Below are 15,620 nucleotides of genomic sequence, written 5' to 3'. Positions count from 1 at the left end.
TGGCCCATTTGTATACAGTCATGTGGAGGCATGGTCTTCATGGAGAGGGAGCTGTTTTGACTTCACATTGTGCAGTTTTGCCTTCCTGCTGCTAAAAGTCTTCAGGTGAGCCTGTCAACGTCTGTGGGATGTCACGTCCAGATGCCACGTAATGATCTACTTTCCCGTTGTCCCATGATGGTTCACTCTCCTTTCCACTTTAAATCCTGACAAGTAATGACCATCTCCGGGACTGCAGCTTCCTGCCCCCCAGGCCAACCCTCAGGAAGCGATCACTGGGTTAAGGTGTAGGGACATTTTTATGGCTTTTGATCTGGACTGTCCACCTGTGGGAAGGATGCTTTTCTGAATCTGATGGACCACTTTGATTTGACGCTGTTTTCTCCTGCCAGTGTGCAACGATAAGGTAAGAGAATACTTTGTACTTGATGGAGAGAGTCAGATTCGGGTCTGAAATGTGTTTTCTGCGTAACAACGAGATGGGACCCAGCGATGCAGCCTGGCGGTGGGTACTCACCTTTCCTCAGAGATGCCATCTGCCTGGAATGAGAATGGGCTGTGACATGCAGGGGCCCCGAGGGACAGCGCCGTGGCAGTGGCGGGTGTTAACGAGCAGGCATAAGGGACCGCTCCCTGTGAGCGCGTCCTCTGAAGCTATTGCCACCGTCGGCAGCACAGGGAACAGAAGGGCCCTTTCTCTGGGCCCAGGCAGCCCAGGCCCCTTTATGCTGCTGCTCAGGAGAGGCCCAGAGCTGTCCTGCCACTGCCCGACCATGCTCAGGACCCTCGGGCTGGCCCTGCTGGCTCTGCTCAGCACCGTGGGCCCAAGCCAGGCCAGCGGCTTCACAGGTGAGGGGTCTGGGCTCAGTGAGGGTGATGCTGGAGAAGCAGGGGGTCTCTCTGGGAGCCCGTTTCATGAGTGAGGACAGCAGCCTTGCTGAAAGCCAGGCAGGCTTCTGCTTTGAGAGGAGGCATCTGTTCCCTCTCCCCAAACTTTCTCGTAACCCCAAAAGAGGTGGGTGCATGCTTCTGATCACCTGGGGGTCTGTTCAAAGACAGATTCTGAGTCAGTGGGTCTGGGTGGGCCCAGAACTGCACGTTTCTGTGGGTGGTGTGGGTCGGAGGGCCACACCGAGGGCAGACACAGAACCTGGCTATACTGGAGTTTTCAACTTCAACTTCCAGAGAAGGAGAGGGAGACCCAGACCTATCAGGGACTTGCCCAAGGCCACACAGCTGGTGAGGGCAGAGTTTCCGCCTGAGTGACCCTGCCAGGGAGGCGGGATCATGAAATGGGCTCTCTATCTGGCCACCCCTCACCTTGGGTCCTGCCAGCCTCCGTTTCCTCAGCGGTAAATGAGTGTGGAAGTAGCTGGTGGGGGAGTGAGGGGCCGAATGAGGGCACCTGGTCAAAGCCTTTGGAGGCACCTGATCAGCTGCGAAAAAGACAGATATCTGAAGCCCCAGATTTCAGGGAACTGAGGTGGTAAACTTTCAAATCCTTTTCCTCTTGAAGTCTGTCTTATTCCGTTGGAAATGTAAACAGGTCCATTCTGTTCCTACAGCCAACTTCAGTTTTGTACCAGTTCAAAGTTTTTTCACCCATAAGAAGGATTTTGGTTTAATTGTGATATTTTTTTCTCCCTTGAGTTTTCCTTTGGAATCAGGGCTGTGTAAACCACACAGCTCAATTGCAGAATGAGTGGGAATATCTCAAAGCTAGAGGAGACCTTAGGAGGCATTTCGTGACCCCCCCATTGTACACGTGAGGATGCGGGGACCACGAGTTCAGTGTACTCAGGGTCCCAGTCTATTTGCTCTTATGAGCCAGGTACTGCCTTTTGCAGGCATGGTTTCATTTCCTCCTGCAACCCTAGGGCATAGCTACTATTTCACAAATGACCAGACTGGGGCACTGAGAGGGTATGAAACGTACTCAGAATCACCTGGCTGGTGTTTCTGAAGCTGGTGCGACCACAGGTCCTCTGACCCCAGGGCCCAGGCTCCTTCCAGAGCGTGAAGATTTCCCACCTCTGAGACGAACCCGGGCTCCCCGACTGCCATGATGGCGCTTGCAAGGATTTGCTGAACGGCAGGGTCTGCTACAGACTTTCTTTCCTGGACCCTGACAAGAAGCCAGGCTTGGGGAGGACGTGGTGGCCCCCGGGAGAAGGTCAGAAACAAAACAAGTTGATCCCAAGTGCAGCTTCAGAGGAGATGTGTGAGCATGCGTGTCATGGCGTGTGCACTGATGATCAGCTGGGACCTTGTCGTGATCAGATGGAGCTCGGTGGCACTCTAGAGACAGGGAAGTGTAACCTTCATTAGCGGTTGGCATCTCATCTTAGGTTAAGATGAAAAACAAAATCTAGAACCATCTTGTCACATTCTCAATGCAGGAAGTCCTTACGCTTGGTCTTGTTCAGCCGGTCACTTAATTAGTGACCAGTTCACAGAGGCCATTTTCTCTAGCCCCTCATCTAAGTCACCTCTACGCTCTGGGCCATGACCCTGGTCTTGGAGGCTGATTTCCCCTGCCCCACGCACATACTGCCCCAAAGAGCTTACTGTCACCCACCCCTTTGATGGAGACAGGCAGCAGGGGTCTCCTTTCCCAGAGGCCCTGCCACCTGCAAGGTGATGGGGAGGCATCCACACAGCTCACATGGTCGTGGGGTGGGCTCGCTCAGCAGTGGGGTCATTCAATGTGCTCAGCCCAGCGTAAGGCTGCAGGATCCCCCATCAGCCTGGGCTCCAGGGCTGGCTCAGGCCGTTTCTTCCCGGACATCACTAGCCCCCAGGACACTTAACGGCTGCTGGGCGGCCAAAGGGGGGAGTCCTCGGGGGTGCTGCCTGGCGCTGGGGGTGAAGATGATTTCTGCTGCCATCCCTGAGCTCCACCTCAGAAAGCCAGCTTCTCACTAAGGGGTCTACGCTATAAAATTGAGCGCTTACCCTTTGGCTATATAGTCTCATAAAGTTTGGCCCTCAGAGGTTGACAACCTGAAAATGTGAAGTATATCAGACCTTGCATTCATCCTCCACTGAGAGCCCATGCTGGCTGCTAAGTGTGGGGGGCACCCCATGGCCCCCTGAATTCCCTGGGGCTGCCTGGACAAAGTACCGCAGGCTAGGGGTTTAAACAGTAGAGATTTCTTCTCTCCCAGTTCTAGAGGCCAGAGGTCCGGGATCCAGGTAAGGGCAGGGCAGTTCCCGCTGAGGCCTGTGAGGGAGAAGGTGTGCCATCCTCCCCCAGCTCCTGCTGGGCTGTCAGCAATCACCCCTGTTCCTTGGCTCATAGAAGCCTCACCTCATCTCTACCTCCATCTTCTCAAGGCGCCCGCCTGTGCATTCCTGTTCCTGGGTTCAAATTTCGCCTTTTATAAGGACATCGGTCCCATTGGATTGGGGCCACCCTACTCCAGGATAATCTCATCTTAACTAATCTCATCTGCCAAACTCCTATTTCTAAACAAGCCACATTCTGAGGTACTGGGGGTGAGGACTTCACACTGGAATTGTGGGTGGGTGGGGGCACAATTCAGCCTGTGACAGTCCCCGGTACATGAGACAACAGAGGGCAGATGGTATGTCCCAGGACCACATGATCCACGAGAAGGAGATACGAGGCTGGTGACAGTACTGGGTGCCCTGGGGTCTTGAGAACCGGTGATCGTGCTGAAGGGGCTTGGGTATTTATACACAGGAAGCAGGCAATACCTGGGCCTGTTGGGCCAGCTGGATGTCATCCTACTGTGGCACTGTGCCCTCATCTCCCGGTAGTGACAGTGACAATCGGACTGAACTTTATCATCTATGAACCCTCATGTGTGCTTGAGATATTTGTGTATTTATCTTCCCTCTCATTCCACAAAAGTTGCCACTGCCATCCGAGCCCTGTGCCTAGTAGGCCTCCAGTATATACCGTGTTTCTCCGAAAATAAGACCGGGGCTTATATTAAGTTGTGCTCCAAAGGATTCATTAGGGCTTATGTTCAGGCGATGTCATCCTGAACAATCGTGCTAGGGCTTATTTTCCGGTTACGTCTTATTTTCCGGGAAGCACGGTAGTAGTTACTGGAATTGTTACGGATGCATTGCATGTGTGGCAAGCCTGTGGCTCTGGGAGTTGAAGAGCTGTGCACAAGATTCTCCCGCCGCAGAAGCACAGAGCACGGAGCACCAAATGGGGACACGAGCCCCAGCTGTCTGACTCCTCTGTGTCTCCGTTCCCAGCACCGTCAGACCCCCGCGCATGCGGCCCGGGCGCACCACACCGTGTAGGGGAGGCTTTCTTAGCAGGCAGTCTCCGTTGCCACTTTAGCCCTTTATTTATGCTTTATCCGCTGCTGCACCGACTTCTCAGCGGGCTGGCGGGCGCTGCTGAGGGTCCAGGGCCGGGGTCTTGTTTCACTTGCTCCTGCAGAAGAGAGCAAGTCCTGGTCAGCCCCGCGTAGGGACCTGATTCTCACCTTTGCCCTTTCTTTGGCTCCTCCCTCCTAGAGAAAGGCCTGTCCTTGCTGAGCTACCAGCTGTGCAACTACAGCGTGACCCAAAGTGTCCAGAAAGTGGAGGCTGTCCAGGTGTCCCACGTGACCTATGCCCCCTGCGGTGGATGGATCCCCTGGAGGCGGTGCCCCAAGACCGTTTACAGAACCCGGTACCTGGCAGTGGACGTCCCCGAGTCCAGGAACGTGACTGACTGCTGCGAGGGCTACGAGCAGCTGGGCCTCTACTGCGTCCTGCGTGAGTGCAGGGTGGGGGCGGGCTAAGGCCACCCCCCCATTTCCTTCTCCTGGGGGTGCTGATGGGTCTGCGGGGGGGGGGGTGTCTCCCACCCACTGGCCCTGGGCTTACTAGCCCCTTCTGAAACCCCGGTTCCCCACCTTGAGCATGAGGACCACCTGGAGGGCGCATCCAAGCGCAGATCCTTGGCCCCCCCCTCGGGTTTCAGATCCAGGGAGTCAGGCGTGAAGTACAAGTTCCCGGTGGTGCTGATGGTGCTGGCTCGGGGGCTCCAGTCTGAGAACCTTGTTCTGGAGCCGTGGCTCTCTGACATGGCTACACATAGAAGGCCCCTGGGCAGATTGAAAGACACTGATGCTTGGGTGCTGCCCTCACAGAGTGTGATGGGCTTGGTCTGGGGCGTAACTGGGGCACTGGGGTGTTTGTAAAGCTCCCCAAGTGATTCTAACACGTAGCTAAGTCTGAGAACCAACATTGCGATCTCGTCTGTGTTGGCAGCCACCTCTTTCTTTTTAAACACTGCAGTGGACGCTGACTTTACCCGAAACCCTAATCTGAACACCAATGTGTAAGAAAAGGAAGGGGTCCCCTCAGTTTCCCCCTAACTGCCCAGCGGTCCCCGACTCCTCTGACTTCCTCAGTGCGGGTTGGAAGGTGCTCGGGGCTGTTAACAGGGTGGCTGGTGTGGCTGTGCTGGGCCAGGGGGGAGGCCAGGGGGGCTGTGCTGTGTGGGGGCTCAGGGCTCAGCCTCTCAACATGCAGGGAACTTTCCAGAAAACCTCTTCCAGGGGAAACGGTACATGTATGAGTGTGTGTGGGTAGTGGTAATTGTTAAATTTGAGTCAATACCGGATCTGAAATGAGTTTCTGAGCAGTCAGAAGGTCCCCCTGTTCCCACCCCATCATGGAGGGGAAGTGGGAAGGGTGTGGTCCCAGTGAGTGTCGATGGGGCCGCCCCTGGGCTGTGAGGGCTGCCGCCTCCAGAGAGCAGAAAGCACCAGCTCAGGGGGCCGGGAGGGGGATCCCCTATGGCCCATCCTCAACTGAGGCCAGGACGGCACCAGGCTAAGGCCTGGACATTGCTCACCGGGGGTGCTGGCCCCCCCACACCAGGATGTAGTCTTGGGCTCTGCAGACCCTGCAGAAGGCCGCGTGGGCTCGGCTCGCTGAGTCACCCTGAGTGTGCCTTCCCCAGGTCCCCGAAACAACTCAGCCACTGATGATCTGAAACGGGAAGAGCATTATGAAGACACATGTGATACTTCTTTCCCTCTAAATGACTTTCAGTTTTTTTTCACTCCTGCGTTTGGAACTCAATGATACCTCCTACATTGTTTTGTTTCAATGTATCTTTTTACTATAATTACAAAAATGAATGGGTGGGCATGCAGAAAACATGGAAACAGGAAAGAATCTCACACAGGACAGGCATGCGTGCCACTCCCCATTGACCCGTTCAGAGATGTCCTGACGGCTCAGAGTTGAGTGTTAAAAAGGCACCACTGTCACTAACACTGCCACCACCACTGAAATCCAGACGGGGCCGGCCGACCTGATGGCCATGGCTTGGTATGGAGCGTCAGAATCCAGTGGGAGAAGGCAGGTGCCACCCTACCCTGCCCATCCTCACCTGTGAGGGCCACACTCTTCCTACCTGCTGGCTGTCTCAGGACTAGTGAGGCCACATGTTCAGAGGGCTGAGGACCTAGGAAGGCCCAGGAGAGGCGGAGCCACACCAGCTCCTCCCATGCTGAAGGTCACCTTTCTGTAAGGGCTGCTGCCCTGCTGAGCTAAACAAGTAAAATCCCACTGGAGAGGAGACAGGGAGGGCAGGTGTCTCCGCCCCACCACCTGCCACCCGTCTTTCTTCCCCTCAACAAACCAGTCTCCAGGAAATGCTCTCATGGGACATCAGCCCCACTTTTAGAGTGTTAGCACCTTTAATTAGGAACTCACTGGGCAGGGAGAGGACTAGAACATTCTAGTTAGTCCCAGGGGTAGGGCTGCTCTGGGAACTGCAGGTAGGGGTGTGGCTAGAGCAGGGAGTATTGGGACATGTCAGGGGACATGCTGGGAGCAGTGAAGGAGAACTCACCCTGCGGGTTCTGAGGCCCCTCCCATGTGGCTGAGTTGGGATGGGGCTGTCCGTGGTCCCCCTTGGGCCTCAGAATGGTCACCCTAGTAGTGGTGTGGAGAGGAGGCCGGCAGGAGCCCAGGAGGAAGAGAGGAAAAGGGCCTTGATGGCATGTGTCCTTTATGACAGGCCAGCAAGGGAGATTCCTGGTCACTCATGAAGAGGAGTGTGCCCCGTTCTGCAGACGAGGGCACAGACTGGAGGTGGCAGGTGATCTGACCAAGATGACACAGACTTGGGCCTGGGTCTCCCCGAGCCCATCAGATTCTGTTGATGGCATTTGGGGCAGGGGCCACTGCTGGGGGAAGGAGCAGTGCTAAGGAAGACCCAGAGCACCCAGCAGGCTGCACACCTCTCAGGAGGAGGCGCCTGTGGGCCGGGCACTGCGGCTGCTGGGGGCCTGGGTTGTGGCACCACCTTCGGCACAGACGGCCTCCTGCCAGCTCCTGAGGGCTGCCCGTGGGCACCTCTTCCCACCTCCATGCTCAGGATGTACAAACGCCACATGGGCAGCTGGAACTGCCGTGGTGGAGGCATTTACACCACGGGTACTGGCTGCACGGCCTTCTCCACGCTGGCACAGCTCCTCTGTTCCATCAGAGCTCTTTCAGAGAGGCCTGGTGACAGGCTGGCTCTTTGGAACCCCAGAAGTCTAAGTGATCCCCAGACCTTCCCGCTGTTTTGCACAGAATGGGGCGGAGGTGGCGACAGGAACAGCCTGAGGATTTATGGAGGATAGGAGGGCAGACGTACTCTTTCCTCGAGGCACGGCCTCCAGGGCCCCAGGCGTCAGGTGACTTGTGTCTCGGCAGCCTGGTGCTCTCAGCTCAGAGGTGTCATCCCCAGGCAGCAGTGAAACCTCAGCCTGCTTCCTTCTTTCTTCTCCCACTCAACAACCAATTATCTAAAAAGGGAAGAGCATTTATGAGAACACCCGTGACATTCCTTTCAGTCTAAATGACTTTCAATTCCTAAAATCCCAGCATTTGGCACACAATGATCACTCACACATTATTTTATATAAATGTATCTTTTTACTATGACTACGAAAATGAATACACGAGTCATGCAGAAAATCTGGAAACAGGAAAGAACAAAGGGACGTTACCCGTAAGCCTGCCACCCACACATAACTGTGTGAACGTTTTCTTCTATCTTCATCTGGGGCAGTTGTTGTACAAAAGCATGGTCACCCCGTTGAGAGTTTTCTGTAGCACGCTTTTACCATTTGGCCATTTATCTGGAACATCTTTCACATTAATAAATATTATTCTGCCACATGATTTAATGGCCACATGGCATTACCTCATATGGATGTGTCAGCGTGAAGCAATCTCCTACCATTTACCATCTCGTGGCTTCCAAGTCTTCATTATTATAAATAATGCCGCGATGAGTGTCCTATGGTACAATTGCCGCTGCTCACAAGCTGGATTATTTCCTCGGGATAACTTCCTGGGGGTGACACTGAGTGTCTTAGCCGAAACTAGGGTGCAGTGACACCCTAGTTTCCACTTAGCCCATCTTCATGGCAGGACCCACTGGAACAGGACAGTACCCCAAACTCCCCATCTCTCCCAGGCTGAGGACCAGGGCCCCTTTGGGGGAGGAGGACGCCCATTAAGGAGGTGGGGGCGGGAATGATATTCCAGAAGGATCAGATTCCTGAGCCCCGGATGACCTCAGTGCTGTTGCTCAGACAGAAATCTCCCGTGGGTCATGTCCTTGAACTGTGACTAACCTTGGTTGCCAGGCACCGGGAAGTCCTGTTTCATTGTTTATTGAGCTGGTGAAAGGAGGAGATTTCTGACTTTCTACCAATTTGGAATTGCTGACTCTTCTCTTGGGCGCTCAGTGAGTGCCAGCCCCGTGGGACGGAGAGAGTCCCAGCAGTCTTCAGACCAAGATGAACTTGAACTCAAAAAAATGTCCGATCGGCATCCATTTTGGGAAGCTGATTTTTTCTTGGTGACCTGAACTTTCTTTTAATTTAAGTAAACCCTTTAGTTTAGAATAGCTTTAGGTTTACAGACAAGTTGCAAAGCTGGTAGTGAGAGTTCCTGTATACCCCTAACCAGTGTCCCCAAGAGTTAGTGGCCTGTGTACCACGGTACACATGTCCCCACCAAGGAACCGAGGTTGGTGCACTGCTGTTATTTCAACTGCACACTTTATTATCATGTCACTTTTTCTTTCTTCTAATGTTATATTTCTGTCCCAGGAGCCACCTCACATTCAGTCTCACATTTCCTTAGCCCCGAGGCTGTTGGTTGTTACGATGGGAGAGAAAGCAAAGACTTTCAAACCGTTGGTTGGTGGCCCCACAGGGATGCTGGCATTTCTGTCCCAGTGGCTCTCTGGGCTGTACCACATGCCCATTTTTCATATCCAAAATCCAGTCCCTGTGTGGCAATTTCTCCAGGACTTTAGACATCGAATGGCGTCCCCCAGGCCTGGACATGGCCTTTGAGCAGGCCACACCGTGTGCCTCCGGGAACCGCAGACAGAATCAGCGCCAGAAGGCACCCATGGGTGGTGCCTGAGCAGCTCACCCAAGTTTTTACTGCTAACGTCATTAACCGCTAATCACTGTTCCCTAGCGCTGAATCGGTCCGGGGAGTTTGCATCAAGACCCGGGGTCTGCCCAGCAGAGGGGCCAGACGCATCCACCTCGTCCTGTGCCCTGGATGCCGACTGCCCTGGACTTCAGAAATGCTGCCCCTTGCTGGGGGGCCACCGCTGCATGGCTCCTGCGCTCCAAGGTAAGACGGAGACCTGCAGCAAAGGTGTCCAGTTAGGCAGCTGCCCGTAGGCTGGGGGCCCCGCCCTGACCTGGTGGGGGTGGGGATTGATTTCCAGGGGCAACGACTGGTGTCAGGGGAGCCTGCAGCTATGTGCAGGGTGCATCCCACCCCCAAGTAATGCAGTATGTCTGTCCAGATGTGGCCACTGACGTCTCAGGGGGAGGCATGCTGGGGAGGAAAGGCGTTGTTGACAGAGCGGCTACCCAAATTCCCCAAGCTCACCTGGGGAGCCCTAGAGCTTGCTGGAAGCTGACCTGTTTTGTAGTGGGAAGGCGTGTGGCTCTCTGCTCCAGAAACACCAAGGGACCCGAAACCCTGCTGAGAGCACCAGCTTGGCAGGCCCTGGCCCAGCCCTCAGGGCATGACTGTCTGGTCTGGAAAGTTCTGCTCTTCATCATGGCTGCCCCCAGGACAATGGGTTGGCCAATGTTCAGAGCTTGCAGATATATGCAATATATATTATAACATATGCACATGCAATATGTAGTACGTTCTAGTATTAGTATCGTCTAAACATGTAAAGTGCTATATTACATATGATATGCATTCAGTGTGCTACTTGACTACCCACATCAGTCTACATATTATGTAAAATATGTAGCACACAGTGTTATCGAGTATGCATTATATACAGTACTGTGTTATATGTTATACGTGGGGCCACACACAATGTAAGGGGAGTGAGGGGCAGGCGGTGGGGAATGTGCCCCATGCCGTCCGGGTCAGCCCCCGTTTACGTAGGAGGGTGAATGCAGTAGGCCGGCCTCCCCCTCCAGGCCTCCGGTCCCCCTCTCACCGGGGCTGCTGGTGGCCCTGCCCTGTCCTGGGCCCGTAGCTCTGCAGCACGTTCTCTCCTGCAGCTCCAGAGAGGAACCTGACGAGCGCCTGGTACAACGTGACGGTCCTGGTGAAAATGAACTTCCAGGAGCTGCAGCAGGTGGATGTCAGGCTCCTGAACCACATGAGACTCCTGCACTCCATGGTAGGTGGGAAGAGAGCCAGCCTGCAGGACTCCGGCTGGCACAGGCGGGGGCGCGGGGGGAACTGGGGCCCGAGCCACCCCACAAAGTCTGACTCTGAACCAAATGTGAACTCTTAATAGAGAAAACAAAGCTTCAAAGAGGTATGACTTACGTGCCGTAAAACTCACACATGGAAGTGTCTAATTTGGAGTTTGTCGCTGTAAGCCCTACCCCATTCTAGAGCATGGAACCCCCCCCCCCCCCTGGGCTTTTAACTGCTGTCTGTTGCTTAAACCGAAGGGCGCCCCAGTGCAGACGACCTGGACCCCAGGGCTGTGCCCTCACTGACCCATTCTCAGCTCCCCAGCATCCTGCAAAGTTCTGGGATGGGGACCTCTAGATGGGGTCCTCTACTTGCCACTGTTGACATTTGGAGATGGATGGCTCTTTGTTGTGGGGGTTGCCTGTCATCGCAGGGTTTTCGCAGCATGCCTGCCTGACTTCTCTGCACAAGAAGCTGGAAACATGCCCAGCTGTGACAACCCAAAATGTCCCTGCACAGGGCCACATGTCCCCTAAGGGGCAACACAGCCCCTGCTCACACTTTCTGATACTTCAGCAGAGCCTTCCAGCCAGGACGTCTTCACATGTGAACTGTCACCACCGTGGTGGGCGCACTGGTGCACAGGGCATTGCTCTCCCCCCCCCGCCCCCCGCACGGTCTTTCCAGCGTGGTGGTCTGCCCTCAGGGCAGGCTTCACGGGTGCGTGTCCCACGCAGTCAACCCTCAGTCAATGCTCAGAAGGGCCCCACACGTTGTTTGACGTTCTGCTGTTGCCTCTTGAAATACTTAATAATTTTTGAATGAGGGCCCCCCATTTTCCTTCTGCTCGGTCCCTGCACACTATCTGGCTGGTGCTACCTGACTTTTGGATCCCACAGATGTGTCCCACCTGTGGTGAGGGGTCAGAGACAGATTTGGGTCCTTCCCTGGTGTTCAGACCAGCTGGCGGGGGCGGCCCCAGAACAGATGTACACACACTCACCTTGTCCTGGGCTCTCCAGTAAAGTGGCTCAAGAGGTTTTATGAAATGTCACCTTTCCCTGGAAGCCTCCTTAACCGCCCTAGCTAGAGGTGATTTTGTCTCCTCTGAGCTTGTTGGGGTCAGAGGAAGATGGCCTGATTGGCTGCCTGGGTTCAAATTCCAGTGCTGCCACTTGTTAGCTCTGCGGCCTTGGGCAAGTTACTTAACCTTTCTGTGCCGTAGGTAGAATTGAATAGAAACAGCCATAATCGCCTGAAACAGTGGCCACGAGGTTTAAACAGTACATGGGAAAGAGCTGAAAATGGTGCTGATACACATATTTTCCAAGTGTGGTTACTGGTATTTTAAATATTGTCGTGTGTCACCCATTGTCTCCTCAAGAGCGTAGGTTGTTTCTCCATGCAGACCATTACCTCCAGCAGGAGGGGCTTGCCCCACGGACTCCTCCCTGCAGCAGGGGTGGGCTCCCTGACTCGGGGGCTCCCTGGAGGCCCGGATGGGCTTCTGTTCTGCCTCCTGAGTTCCAAGCTGTATCTCCCCTGTGAAGGCTCGAGTCTGCCCAGGACCAGACAGACTCCAGTGCACCCCCCCCCCCCCGCCCACTTCTCTGCTTCCCCATGGAGATGAGAGGGCTGGTGGCAAAACTTGCTTTGGTGAGACCGTGCTGCCCGGTGGTCCAGCCGATGTGTTTGGATTCTCAAGACAAACAGGGTCTCGAGATTTTGAGATACTCGGCTGGGATAAAAAGGGTTCACATGAAATGAGAAAAGGGGCATTAACGCTCAAGAAAACAACACAAAAATCAGATGTGCAACATGAGACCATGGCTTGATGTCCAGTTCTCTAATTCTTGACCTAATTCTCTGTCATGTGCTGTGGGGGTGGGGACTGAGGGGCCTGGGGCTGACCAGTGTTTTTCCGGGGGTGGCCGGACAGCGTCACAGAGTGGGGGGCTCACACAGACATTTGTGGCTCCCTTTGCTGGAAGCCTGAGACGGAGGTGTGGGCAGGGCTGTTCCTTCCCAGGGCTGCGAGGGAAGGGTCCTACCCTCATTGGCTTGTAGACAGCTGCCCTCACCCTGTGTCCCCACAACATTCCCTCCTTTCAGTGTGTCTCTGCACCCAAATCTCTTCTCTGTGTGAGGACACCCGTCAGATTGGATAATGACCTCATCCTAATGACCTCATTTTAACTAATTACATGTGCAATGACCCTATTTCCAAATAAGGTCCCATCCTGAGGTCCTGGGGCATAGGACTTCCACATAGGGATTTTGGGGGTGCACACTGTTCACCCTGTGACAACTCATGTTGCAGACGTATTTATAATGTGGTCTGCAGGACTTTTACTGGGATGACGGATATCAAAATGTCGTAGAGGTTCAGTTCTGCAGAGCAGAGTGGCGTGTCTGTATGCGTGCGTGTGCATGCGTGCGGGAGTGCGTGTGCAGTTACCTTGAACTTCCACAGGCCTCGGCCTCCCTGTCTGATGGGGGCGCTGCCCCCAGGTCATGGTCTGACTCTGGCTTTGCAGGTCACCAGTGCCCTGTGGCCCATGGAGGCTGCAGTCTACCACCTGCACTCGGCTTGTGGCGACACCTCGACCACGGTGTCGCAGCTGCTGCTCGGCCTGCCGCAGTCAGTGCCTGTGGCCAACGTCTCCGCAGTGCTGGGCGGCGTCGTGAAGCGTGTGTATGAAGTTATCAGCATCCAGGTGCAAGGTGCCGCTCCCCCTGGTTCTCTCCTTGGGGGGCGGGGCTGCCCGAGTGGAAACATGACGCATCGGGTTTGGGTGGCTGACCCGCTGTAGCTTGTTCTGGCCCAACCAAGTTGGAAGTCCATGTCTCCTGCACACCCTATGCCCAGGGTTCTCCTCCCAGCCAGGTGGGCGCAGGTGAACTGGCTCCAGACAGCACAGAACTTGCTCCTTCAGTTCACGGGTTCCTAGGTTTCCCCACTGCTTCTTCCCCACACTTGCCCAGGGCATCCTGTACCTCAAAGGTTCTGTCGCAGAATCTGTACAAAGTCGAATTTGGAGAAGCACACAGAAGCGGCCTTGTTCCTGGAAGAAGTTACCTGGTTCCTTCATTTTCTTTTCTGTCCACATCAGGGGTCAGCAAACTTTTCAGCCAGACAGTAAATACTTTGGGCTGTGGCACATGGCCAGTCTCCGGTGCTCAGCTCTGCCATGTGACATGGAGGGGCCGTGGACAGGGTGAGAGCACGTGGCTCCCCACGAGGGGGCAGCTGGATTTTGCTGCAGCCCTGCAAGGTGGCTGCTGTCATTGGGGAAACTCCCAGGACAGTGAAGCTCCCATATAATGCCAGGCTCTGGAGCCCAGAAAAAGTTCTAGGTAGTGTATTTAATTTCCTTCAAAATCCACAGATGTTCTTGAAAACCAAAGTGAGTGGGGCCAATAAGAGAAGTGCCCGTCTGGTGTGGTCTGTCCAGGCCCCCGGCCGGCGATCCCAGTAGTGGGCCTGCAGGGGAACAAGTCGGGTTCAGTACTGAAGGCAGAGAGAGAGAAGGCCACCCCGGGCCCTGGCATCTCAGGAGGAGCATGTTGGAGAGCGTCTGTTTTGGGCGTGGTCTTCCCCTGGGCAGTCTGGGGGAGGGGCTAGGACCCGGGGCTTTGTTCTGAACTGGATGCTGTCAGAAAGTGGGCGTTCTGTGATTGGGTGTGTCAATGTGTCTGACCTATGGGGAGGGGCAAACTAGCATGAAGATAAGCCAAAACACCAAGAGTCACTCATTTTGTCCAGGAGCGGGGGGTTGGTATTTTGTGGGTGACACCACTGTCCTTTCTCTGTCTGGCTCCAACAACACCGTGCAGTGGCCTTGCTCCTCTGTCTCACTTCATCCCAGTCGTGGAGTCGCCTTGTGTGTCCTGTGAGATTGTTTCCATCGATAGGAATGTACCAGGGCCCAGCCGTGAGTGACAGGCCACTTCTGAATGTCAGGGGCTGGTCTGTGCTTTGTCAGTCCAGAAAAATGCCCATCCGCAAGGTTAATTCTTGGGTAGGGTGTTGGGACCCCATCATTTTATGACCCTTCAGGGTCAATACAGCCCCAAAGTGATTCGTTCAGGCACACATGACAGCTGTACTCTGTGTCCCGAGGTGTGGGCCGGCCACTTGAATGGAGGCGGCCAGGGGGCTACGGGCTTTCTAAGATGGGGGCTTCAAGATGCAGCCTGGGGCTGCTGCCCAGACCACTTCCTCAGCTCTCAGGACACACATGTGGCGGTTAATGAGAATGACCAGCGGGTTACAACTCACCGATTCTCCTTTTCGACAGACGTAAATGAATGTTTCTACGAGGAGCTCAACGCCTGCTCTGAAGAAGAACTGTGCTTAAATGTCGACGGCTCGTATCAGTGCGTCTGTCACGAGGAGCCACCCACCTCGTTCCCCCAGAAGCTGAACCGCACGTGTGAAGGTGAGATGGCAAGGACTCACTTAAGGAATCTTTCCAGGCTGCACGGCCCACAGACCATAGAGATCCTCTCCCGTTGCGAAGACAGCATGGCTGGCTCGTGGTTGCAGGGTCATGATTCAGTTCTGCAGGTCGCTCTAGATCTCATCGCAGGCCACTCTTGCATCCATTCTTGGGTTTAACCAACATTTATTGTGTACCACTCACTGTGCCAAATGCTGGTGATAGAAACACGTGAATAGATAGATGGTCACTTCTGCTCTCAGGAAACTCAGAGAACAGGCCAGAAGCTTGCCAGGCATGTCTAAGTAGGATGCCTGTGTGACCGATTGGTTCAATCGGGACAACTTGGAGAGTGAAAGTGGCCTGACTAATACTCACACTGGGGCTGCAGGAATAGCTGGCCGTCCCTGCGATTACCGAAGAATTAGATGCAGGAGAGAAAGAGGGAGATGAGGCAGCATGCAGATGTCTCAGCTGAACCACTGAATA

At 54.6% G+C, this 15,620-nt stretch overlaps 1 protein-coding gene across 1 annotated transcript in view; it reads left to right on the top strand.

Moving 5' to 3' along the window:
- Positions 1-773: 773 nt before the first annotated feature.
- Positions 774-15,620, top strand: part of UMODL1 (uromodulin like 1) — a 56,105-nt gene continuing 41,258 nt past the window's right edge. The window contains exons 1-6 of the mRNA XM_019745653.3: positions 774-849; positions 4,504-4,746; positions 9,481-9,642; positions 10,545-10,666; positions 13,227-13,413; positions 14,991-15,131. Coding sequence (XP_019601212.3) covers positions 774-849; positions 4,504-4,746; positions 9,481-9,642; positions 10,545-10,666; positions 13,227-13,413; positions 14,991-15,131 — 931 coding nt within the window. The remainder of the gene's footprint in view (positions 850-4,503; positions 4,747-9,480; positions 9,643-10,544; positions 10,667-13,226; positions 13,414-14,990; positions 15,132-15,620) is intronic.

This window comes from Rhinolophus sinicus, chromosome 17 (genome assembly GCF_057876585.1).
Source record: "Rhinolophus sinicus isolate RSI-liver-muscle chromosome 17, RSI-T2T, whole genome shotgun sequence".
Lineage (NCBI taxonomy): Eukaryota > Metazoa > Chordata > Mammalia > Chiroptera > Rhinolophidae > Rhinolophus > Rhinolophus sinicus.
This window is presented reverse-complemented; position numbering and strand designations above follow the sequence as displayed.